General features: G+C 35.7%; 1 protein-coding gene and 1 non-coding gene across 2 annotated transcripts in view; both read left to right on the top strand.

Annotated features, from left to right (window-relative positions):
* LOC142336307 (protocadherin Fat 4-like) overlaps positions 1-11,542 on the top strand; it is an 86,930-nt gene that overhangs the window by 59,544 nt on the left and 15,844 nt on the right. Inside the window, exons 14-17 of the mRNA XM_075385036.1 lie at positions 486-618; positions 1,126-1,318; positions 5,255-5,403; positions 5,901-6,040. Of these exons, the coding sequence (XP_075241151.1) occupies positions 486-618; positions 1,126-1,318; positions 5,255-5,403; positions 5,901-6,040 (615 nt within the window). The remainder of the gene's footprint in view (positions 1-485; positions 619-1,125; positions 1,319-5,254; positions 5,404-5,900; positions 6,041-11,542) is intronic.
* Positions 7,621-7,692, top strand: Trnam-cau (transfer RNA methionine (anticodon CAU)). Its single transcript has one exon. It is a non-coding gene; the product is annotated as a tRNA-Met (tRNA).

The raw sequence follows: 11,542 nt of genomic DNA, 5'->3' as shown, positions 1-11,542 counted from the left end.
ATTTCTAGTTTAATTTTATATTCTCTGCAGAAGTCATTTTTCGGAGTTTGAATATTCTTGACCTTTAATGCCAAACACTTAATTCACTCTTTTACAAGCCACTTTGAGTTTTTCTGTTTATTGCGGGTATTATACCACTTCTTTGTAAACGTTTGTAAAAAAAAATTTTAACAAACACAGTATCACAAAGCAGAATAAACCCTTCAAAAAGAGGTGTCTCTCTTAAGCTCGACTTAGAAACGAGAAAAGATAACAAAATTGCTAGCTTAAATTGATCGAATTCGGGACCTGTAAACCCTGCCCGGGCAATCGTAGGTGAGGGAGACCTGATTATAAGAGGGAGTTCAACTGGTGAGCTGAATGAAGATGACGGTGAACTACTTCAAAATGGAAGTTCATGATTAGAAAAAAGACTGTCATAACCAATGGTAGACGATGAAAACTATGGAACCTGTCATTTTAGGTTAGCTTGACTGATGTTTCAGTTTAATGTCACTGGGTCGGCGGTTGGAATGTTTGAGATGTTTAATGAGGTTGATGGCAACATTAGGACTATTGCAGCGTTGGACAGGGAGTCACAGGCTGCTTACTCATTCGACTGCATCGCATATGACCAAGGTTAATACATATTGTACCAATTGGCAGAATTATCATAGAGCCGACTATGGGCGATAAACGACGAGGAAGAAAAAAGTTCAGAGATTAAAGCCGCGGGGGAAAAATGCATTGAAAAAATAACCACGATCCTGATCATAGTCTTGCGAAACTTGTAGTACCTTACAGAGATAATCAAAATTTTTTGAAATATCTTTTATGTATGATAGGAGAGATCTTATCAAGACGTCAAGAAACTTTTTGACGCTTCTTTCTAATATCTTGACCCATAAAACTAGTTAGGGAAGCAAGCAACATGGGAAAAAGTAGAACCAAATTTAACAGTTGAAAACATTACAAGATCTATACAAGTTTAACTACTTTGATCGTGTTTCCTATCAAGGCTATCAGGTTTCATTTCGCTCGGGCAGTCTTTCTTTCTCGGAATACAATCCTCCAATGACATGCAAAAAAACTCATAGTTAGTAACTTGTATTTTTGTATCAATTAAGAATTGTTTCATAATTCTAGGAACGCCTCAGCTGACGGGCACAGCTAGCTGCATTGTTTACATAGTGGACGTGAATGACAATAGACCCATCTTCGCACAGACCAGTTACACTATAACAGTGAATGAGAATTTGCCCATTGGTGACGTCATAGCCACACTCACTGCCTCTGATGCTGATGAAATGGGAAATGTCAACAGCGATATGCAATACACGTAATTAGCATTGAAAAAGGCTGTTTTCAAAGCAATTCCAAAACATTGAAGTAAACCGAACGTTTCAAAATCAGTTGACGGAGTTCTCATGACAAAGTTCCATCGATTATAAAACCTTTCAGATAAGAAGATCAAATGAAACTAAGCGGGAAAAGAGGATTACATTCAAGTGACCACATTTTAGTTGATTGCATTGTTTGGCGCTTTTCGAGCGTTGGTTAGGTCGAGGTGTCAGCGCTAAAAGTTGCTCAAAAAATTGAGATTTTTGTTGAATTGAATTTAAATTTGCGGATTCATGGGTGAATGTGGTAAAAAAACTTCACTGCTCAAACTGCACAGATCAATTTCACTGCTTTCAACACAGTAATTTTTTGTTTATTTATGTCTGCCCAGGTCGAGGTGGCCAGACCGAAGTGACCTCTGATCAGACCATCTTTGAGCGCACACTTGTTCTCGGTGCGCTCGAATTAGATGGTCTGGAGAAGACTTTGAGCGCACGTTTGTCTGGACAATGGTCTGGATCTTGTCTGATCAGAGGTCACGTCGGTCTGGGACGGTCTGACCAGAGGCAGTTTTGAGCGCAAACTTGTCTGATCAGAGGCCAATTCGAGCGCACACTAGTCTGATCAGAGGCCGATTCGAGCGAATTTTTTTTTCATTTTTTTTATTTTTGTTTTGCTGACTTAGGATGTCTCTCCCAAGAGTCTATAATACAGACGCATTCTGATCAGAGACCCATCGCGAGCCTGATGGGTTGATCAGAAACAAGAGGCCCAGTTGATAGCAACTGCCGGTCCCCTTTTGAAAAGATTGGGATTAACTGTAGATCAAGACATTATTATGTAAAGCTGTCTAAGTTCATCTATTAAGTCAAAAACATGAATTATTGGCATACTCAACAAATTGTTTTTCCCGCACTTTGGATTTCTTTTAATTGGCAATACCTTTATTATAGGCTTTTCCTTAGTTGAATATATTTCTGAACAAATCATTTCTTATGAAATGAATATATTATAACAAAATTGAGAGATTTTTTCATGTTCAAATCCTTTCTCTGATCAGACTATTTTGAACGCACTTTAGTCTGATCAGAGGCAATTTCGAGCGCACTTCAGTCTGATCAGAGGCGATTTCGAGCGCACTTCAGTCTGATCAGAGGCAACTTCGAGCGCACTTCAGTCTGATCAGAGGCGATTTCGAGCGCACTTCAGTCTGATCAGACCCGGATTCGAGCGCACACTCGTCTGATCAGGGGGTGACATTCGAGCGCACAATAGTCTGATCAGAGCAAGTTTTCGAGCACTCTCTATGCGCGCACGGAGCTTAGAGCGCACTCTAGTTTGATCAGAGATCAAACCAGTCTGGCTCGGTCTGATCAGAGGTCAGTTTTGTCTGGAATGGTCTGATCAGAGGCCATTTCGGTCTGGACCTCAACCTGGGTGCTTGTTTGTATTAATACCAACTTTTCAGGAAGTTCAGTATTCTTTTTCCTGGCTCTTGCTGGCTTTGGGTTTAATGCTTGATCACCGCTATTTACTGCAAATCATACCTTTTTTCTACACAACCTTCACTCGGGAGATATAAATTTTATGGAACAGAATATAAATCTGTCCCTTTGTGTTATCAACTTAGATAGGATTCATTTTCTTTCAGAAAAAGCTTTCTGCTTTAATGAGTATATTTTAATAAACTGATGCTCAGTTAGGTTGGAATGTCATATCACTGAGTAGAACTCTGAGCTTTGTCTTGTTCGGACACTTTTTCACTTTTTCCTCAGGAATGTCGCTAAGTCGACAAAGAGAACAAACAATGAGGGGAAATTCAGAAATTAATCAACATTTTAAACCAGGAAATTTCAAAAGTCTTAAAAAACATTAGCTTTTAACTAAATAATCCTTGATAAATTACTAAAAAGTCATTACAAAACCAATAGGACCTGTATTTGATTCGACTAAACCATAGAAACGAACAAAAGAAAAAGTCAAAAAATTACAAACTGTTTGCGAAAACACAAACTATTGCTACCGTTAAAATCATTAGCTATTATCTGAATATTATGTATTTTCAAAGAGAGGCAGAAACCAAAAATTCAATAGAAAAGTGCCAGAAGAAATTGTCGAAGCAAATTAAATCATAAGCTCTTGTCTGAAAACTTTATCTAAGATCTTTTGAACTTCTTCCCTAAACTTATGCAAACTATCAGAATAGGATAATGTGATAAGATTTCAAAGGGATCCAAAAATTTAAAAAAGTAACCGAAATTAAGAAAAAAATTATGAAAACTAGTGGCATTGAAATTTTAAAACCAATAGGTGGAAGATAAACCGGCTAACCAGATTGAATTTGGCTTTAGTAGAAAATAAAAGGTAACTGTCAGTACTGAGGCTGACCAATAGGTCACGAAAAAAGATTAGGATTGGTTAATTGTCAAAAAATTTTCGAAAATTAAGTTAAATTCAAAAGCTTTCAACGGAGGTCAATAACTACGATGTAACTCGATGCCAATGGGAGGAAAAAGATGTTTGTCATGCATAGATAATGAATAAGACATCACAGTAAGTCTTATCACTATGAAAACAACAACAAAAACAGGCAAAAACCAAATTTAAGTACAAAAGTGCGATTAAAAAGTGTCGAAGCCAATTAAACCATTAGCTTTTCACTGAAAACTTTATCTGTGATCCACTGAAGGCCATCTCTAAGCCAATGGGATTAGAATATTGTGTAAAATTTTTGGATAATTTGATAAGAGTTCAAAGGTAACCAATAATAGGAAAATATCCAAAAAATTTTTGAAAATTTTTGAAATCTTGTGTCATTGAAGACATACAACCAAACGTTGGAAGTTAAAACCTGTTGTCAGATTAAAATTGATTGCAGTAGAAAGAAAGAGGGCGCTGTCATCACTCAGACTGACTTACAGTTCACGATAATAGGTTTATGAATGGTAATTGTTCAAAAAGTTTTTTAGAAAAATTATTAATAAATTCTTAACAGCCATTAGTTGTCCACTCAAACCACATGTTCCCCTAATGCTCATTACGAAACATATTCTACTGTTAGTCAATGAGTCCATGAAATAGGACTCCAAAAATTAGTAAAACCTGAAAAAAATTAAAAATTTCATTTAAAATTTACGAAAACTCCAAAAGCCAAGCCAAAAAAAAACATAAGCAGCTCCTTGAAAACATTTTTTTGTTCATTAGGCTTCCTTTGACTGTACAGCAGGTTTGTCATTAACAGAACCTCGATATGAAAAAGGATTTGTCTCTAGGTGACTTAAAAAGCAAAATAAGAGTAGAAAAGTTTTATAAAAAGAGCTCTCAAATAGAATTCGATTTTTTTTATAGTGAACTTTTCTATGAGACCAGAACTGGTCTTTTTATGGCTTTTAGTCTAATAGGAACACAAAATTTGTTCGTTTCTTGGCGTGAAATTTAATTTTAAAAGTACTATTTTTATAGAAAATATCTTAATTTGAAGAAAAATTACACTAAACGTGAACAAACATCCCGTGTTCACACAAAACTTCAATCCTCAATAACTCCTCGAAAAAACTGAAAATCATAAAAATCTTTTTAATTTTGAATTCTACGCTGGACCAGCTTTTTAATTATACCACTCACATTTCTCTGCGATGAATATATCGATCGGCCAAAATCGTCTGAACAAAAAAAACCATTTGAGTATATAGTTCCTCCCCCCACAAGTGGGTTCGGAACAGAAATGTAGCGAAATTTCAGTAAATGTTACTCAATACAGGGACCATCTTTTACCTTTTATCTGCCATGACTACTAATATTTTTTCTACCATAGGTTACAATAAGGATAAGGTTTATCCTTATTGTAGCTCCAATTGATTTTCCTGTGAAATACACAGTCCAGTGAACTTTGTGTCTACCATGCTAAAGAGTCTTTATTTTTGTGTTTCCTTAGAATTACTGATTCGAACGGTGATACGGACTACGGCAACGCCACTTTCTACTTCAACTATGGTGTCTCAACTGGCAGCCTCACAGTTAGACGAGAGATCGACTATGAACTGACGACTCAAGTCATATTTGAGATTACAGCAACTGATAGGGGTTAGTGTGTTTCTTCTGAAAGAGTAACTTTGAGAAAGACAATCAAAAGGTTAAATACTTACATGCTAATTGAAATACTGAAACTGTTTCTTTTACACCCGTGAACAAAAAATTTTTTATTGACATGTTTGAAGGAAGGAACGATTGTTTTTAATTTATTGATCCGCATAACCTAATAAGAGGTATGGAATTATCCATTTCAATTTATATGGACCATTATAAAAATGTGAGAAGAAGATCAAAAATACCTAAATTACTCAATGTAAAATTGACTATCATGGTCTATTTTTATTGTATTTGCCGTATAAATATTTGAAGAGTTGATCTGCTTCAAAAGCTTGATAATTTATCGAATTTCTTTTGATATTCTTTATGAATTTAGAAACTTGATGGAGTATTTATCACATCACTATCATTTTGGCTTCTGCGTCCGCTTGGTATTAAAACTTCGTTATTGCTTCTTATTTGTGCAAGATTTTGATTGATTTATTCCTTAGGTTCACCTGCCCTTTCTGGCACGACTACAGTGACAGTGAGCATTTTGGATCTGAATGACAACGCGCCAGAGTTCCAGCCCAGCAATTTCTACCACGCAGTTCTTATACCAGAGTTCTCGGACGTATTTGCTTGTGCTGAGGTACATGAAATACTTAGCCAAATAACTGGTTTCTGCACCAAATACCCATTCCACAGCATAATATTTTTATTTATAGTACACTACACTTTATTTATAGTACACTATGGTCACAAAAAAGCTCTTTAAGCATTTGAGCTCAGGCATAAAATTTCAAAACGCGACATTTAATACTTGTTTTCCCAATGTAAAAATATAAAAGAAAAACGCTTTGCTCGTTTACTGCTTGTCAGGTTCTTGCGCTTCTAATTCAGATTCTCCTGGACAATAATTATTGGAAAAATCCGGCGAAAAATAAGTAGGCAAAGTACTAAAAGATCAAAAAAAACTTTGACCTGAGGGCATCATGATGACGTGTAACACTTTTTCCTGTTGAGGAGCAAATACCAGAAGTACTCCTCTAAGACAAATATTGCAGCAATATAGCAATTGATTCTGACTGTTTATTGCAAACCTGCTCGACGGGTGAATTTGCCTCTGAAATAGCGTTCTTTAAAGGAATTTGTTGGCTTCAACTCACATTTTTCTCGTGTATTTTAAAGTATTGATATCTGGTGGACGTATTTTAGTAGTTAATACGTGATTTGAAATACCAATTTTATGTTTTTAATTGCTCTCAAACAAAATTTGCAGCAGTCATATTTGTACTGTTGTCTTTTCACGAGTTTAAGAGCTAGAAGTTTGGTATTTTACATATTTTTTTAGCAAAATCAAGTTTATTGATGACTTAAATTTTTGCTCCTTTTTTCAAACATTGACCTCTGTTTTCAAACACTGGATGTTAGCAGTAGCCTAGTTTCTATTGTAACTTGCTGGTAATATTTATGTTGAAAAGGTCATTTTGATAATTGTTGATCCCATATAAGTCCCCCATTCCTATCAGTAGTAATAGGGTGAGCAAGTCTCCCCGGGGGGGGGGGTGTAGACCCCATGTATAAAGATAGGGTATAGGAGTTATTTTTCTGAGCGGGTCTACAGTAATGTATTAAGATTGGGGATAAATCTAGGGGCGCCTACATGTGTTCGAGGGTGTGAGTAGTAAGGTAGGAGCAGATCAGATGCCGGAGCCACTTGTCACGTGATTTTACAGGTCATTTAGGGCAGCGCGCAGGGTAATTGTACAGGCGGGGAATTGTACAGTCAGCGCGCAGGGGAATTGTACAGGCAGCGCGCATTAACGGATAATTCCCCTCGCAGTAAATTTCAACATTTTTTTGGTTTGACCACCACAAAGTATTAAGACTAGGTATAGCCGCTGCAACGTATTAAGATTAGGTATAGCAGCCGTAATGTATTAAGATTAGGTATAGCCCCAGCAATGTATTAAGATTAGGTATACCCGCCGCAATGTATTAAGATTAGGTATAGCCGCCGCAATGTATTAACATTAGGTATAGCCGCCGCAATGTATTAAGATTAGGTATAGCCGCCGCAATGTATTAAGATTAGGTATAGCCGCCGCAATGTATTAAAATTAGGCATAGCCGCCGCAGTGTATTAAGATTAGGTATAGCCGCCGCAATGTATTACGATTAGGTATAGCCGCCGCAATGTATTAAGATTAGGTATAGCTGACCCTAAATAGCAAGATGGCGCAGTGGTAGCGTGCTGGGCTCATAACTCAGAGGTCGGTAGATCGAAACTACCTTTTGCTAATCTGGCACTGTCACAGTACTAGCGGAATTTTACGCGCTCATAACTTGGAAAAATGTTAAATAAAAGAAAAAATTGAATTCAAAAGTACAAAACAACAGACACAGTACAAATTAAATACATGCAAAAACAAAATTAATCAAACGTTTACATGATGATAGTTCAAAAGAAAAAAGTATTAAAGTACAATTAGCCGAGTAGTTAATATAGTCGACAACAAAAATTTGATTAACTAACGAAGAATTAAGGAATTTAGAAAAAATTTACTGTCGACTTTATTACACTTCGACTTATTTTACATTAAATTTATCTAATTCACATATAATTACTTATAAAGTTTAAAACATGAACATCATGAATATTGTTCAGTTTTGTTTGAAAAAATTTAAATAGTTGAAATGCTGCAAATATTGTGTAAAATCCACACAAAATATCAGTTTTCTGAACTGGCTGTTGTATCATTTTCTGATTTTTTTATTCAAAAATTTGTATTTTGTGATTGGAAGAGCCAAAGAATCAGCATAGTAATAAGTTCGATTGAGTCGAGCAATCATTATCCAATGCTCTCCAGCTTCACTGCTCGGAGAAGTGTTGATGATAGCAAAGCAGACCGTGGGTAGTCTTGGAACACGATCTGCTGGAAAGGAACCTATATAGCGGTATTTAAGTTCTAGGATTCGTTCAATAATCTGTCTCAGTGAAGTGCTATCCATGACAAACAATTTTTCTCTGCTTTATTTTGCAAGTACCATTAACACACGGATTTCTAACAGTACTGTCAAGCTGAAAAGACTCATTCTCTTCAAAAAAGCAACAATCATTGGACTTTTTACCTTGCTCTAAGAAAGCTTGATTTTTTAATTTTGTCAACAGAATTGTAATGGTGGTTGAGGTAGAAAAAAAATAATTATAAAAAAAGTACCAGAAAAATTATGAGAGGAACGTAAACAAAAAAGTTTGAATTAGTTCGCCCCCAGTTAACGTCCATTTTAAGAAATTATTTGGCGAAGAGAATGGCAACTGGGTGATGATAATACTTAACCCACAAATGTTTCAATGCAGAAAGCGATGATGTAAAACCCATAAAAAACTGAAAAAAATATGAAAATGTTTTCGTTAACGCAAAAATCTTCAGACATTTTTAGCAACCGTTCCGAACTGATCAATTTTAACAGTGGACGTCCTTTCTCCTAGAACAATTAGTTCTGTCACGTATGTTAGCGGGCGGTCGAAAAACATTTCTAATCGGATACTTTCACCGCTGAGCTCAGGATAATGAATTTTTTCTCCAGCATCTTGAAGTGAAGTGAGATCAAATACAAGCACGTAATGGCTCTGAAATAGATTATTTGGTAACGCAGGAATCTCTTCGTTAAAATTCATTCCTTTCATTGTTGTTACGTATGCTCTAAAGTCATTATTTGTATCAACTGATACTATAGCTCTACCTCCTCGAACAATTCTTAGTTCTCGTAAACCAAATTTCTGACAATGGAAAGGATTTTCTTGAAAATGTCCTGTGATTGTGTTCATCGCAATAGCTATTCTTCTGATTGGAGCGTTGTTAAAAACATTTTCCTGAATAAACTGGTTTTGTCCCGAAGGAATAATGAATGATCGTGCAATTGTTTCCATAAATTTGTAACAAGCAGGTTGATGAGTTAATTGATATTTGATAATCTGGTGATACACTTCGTTAACAACAACACGTCTTGTAAACAGGGAACAGTCAAGAACTTTAAGGGAGACATGAGGATTGTAGGAGATCATGTAAAAATTGGGTCTTGCACGAATCAATTTCAGTCTAACTTTTGTACTTGGAAGCAGTAACTTTTCACATTCGAACAAATCAATTGCTAATTTACCGTAATAAGTAGTTCCATTTTTCAGCAAAATAATCAATCTATAAAAGGGGTTTTGCCTCTCGATCTATAAAAGGTATTTTATCAAAATTGCTAGGTTCTTTTTCAAATTCATATCCATGACATGCCAAAATACCTTCATTATTTCTTGTGGAAGCGTTAAATTCATTGGAAATTAAAGCTTTGTGTCCATAGAGACCATTTGAGTTGTAAACCTGTTGATTGTTCAGATAAACCTCACAGTTGGAGAAGAGCGAGTGCAATAAATTGTTGACGTGAGTCAGATACTGTAAATCATCATCTGCGAAAGACATTCCCATATCTGATTTTCCTTGCTCGTCTTTTTTCATAAAGTCATCAAACAATCTTCCCTTTTGTAAACCAACTTTGATTTGTAGGTGGTTATCTCTCATATCAAGATATGTGCTTCTATCTGTTTCAAACTCGAATTCAATGCTGCTTTCATCCAATGAAGTACTGAGATAAACTTCTTGAACGTGAGAACATTCAATTGGTTCCAAAACAAGAATTTTGTCAAAAATCTCCAAGCAAGAGTTCGTTAAGTGACCATAACGAAAGCTGCTATCGTTTGTTGATCTAGTATTCATTTTAGCTTAGAAAAAATATCTCTTCTAGTTCGACGACGTTGACCCGTTTTTGGGGGAATTCTTCGGATAATGCGACGTTTCCTAATTTTTCCACCACCTAGTTGTTTACGTAATGTTTTCTTTCCAACATCTGCAGCCACAGATTTGAATTTTTTCTTTCCAGTTAGAACATTTCCACTTTCTGGTGCAGCTATATCAAGCAAATCAGCACCAACTCTTTTTGCTGCTGGGACAACATATCTCCTCAAGAATGGAATAGCTGTCCTCCCAATTGTTTGTGCTAACAATCCGAATCCTCTTCCCCTCTGTCATGAATCACCACGAAAATACGGTAAATCACTATCAGCAACCATTTTCTACAACTTTAAAACTAAAAATGATTGCCAGAAGTTTTTCTAAACATTAGTACCGCTCTTGTTACACCAACAGAGTTGAAAGGAATTTTTTCACCATAAGAGTCCCGGAGCTCGAGTTTTATGCTCTGGAATGAGTTTTTAGAATTTTTTTAAATTGTAAGTTTGGAAAATTTTGATAATTCATGTATTGTCCCGTTGAGATTATATCTCCATTCTTAACTTTTGATATAAACGGAATGCATCGTAAACAGCAGTTTTTGTATCACCCACAATATTGTATTCAACAATATCACTATATATCATTAAGGTGTGTATTCGTACAATGTCATAAGGGAACTTGGGAAAAAGTGGACCAGCACCACTCTTGAAAACACCCATACCATAAACAGCTTCTTCGCATCCAAAGACATGACAAAGATCGGCACTAAAACTGAAAAGTAAAGAGGTCTGATTCGGAAGACTCAATTAAATTCGCTGTGTAATTTTGTTAACGTGTAACATGATTGGCGTTTTTCATACTTTTCACGTTCCTGAATTTTTCTGATCATTTCATTGACAATATCAGAGATCGAGGGGTATAGACCTGGATCAAGTGTGTCATAATCCGTTGGTTTTGTATCTGGTGTTGCTTAATCTAGATAGAAAAATTTACCTTCTGTTATGTTCTGGTACAAGGAAGGATACGACAGTTCTGTTATTGCTACCTCCCATTCTCCATCAAGATTAATTTGTTCAGGTAGAAAATTCGTGAAAGAACTTAGTGTATTGTTTGGGTAACTATCAAACGACGCAATTGAACCAACTCAACAATGAAAGAACTCATCTTTAAATGATACACTTTGAAAGCTCTTGTTCATAAAATTTACCTAGAATTTCATCACCTTGTTCTCCGCAAAGGTTATAGGTTGGTGGTTTAAAAGTAGCAGTTTTAACAATTTTGAAGTTTTCATTTGTGAACTGAGATTTATAACCTTTTCTGAATGGAATATCTTTTTTTGATATTCGAACATTTTCACCAACTTTAAA

The sequence above is a fragment of the Convolutriloba macropyga genome, chromosome 3 (assembly GCF_964194025.1).
Source record: "Convolutriloba macropyga chromosome 3, txConMacr16.3, whole genome shotgun sequence".
In the NCBI taxonomy this organism is placed as follows: Eukaryota; Metazoa; Xenacoelomorpha; order Acoela; family Convolutidae; genus Convolutriloba; species Convolutriloba macropyga.
The sequence above is the reverse complement of the archived record's forward strand: the minus strand, read 5'-3'. Positions and strand labels throughout refer to the sequence as shown.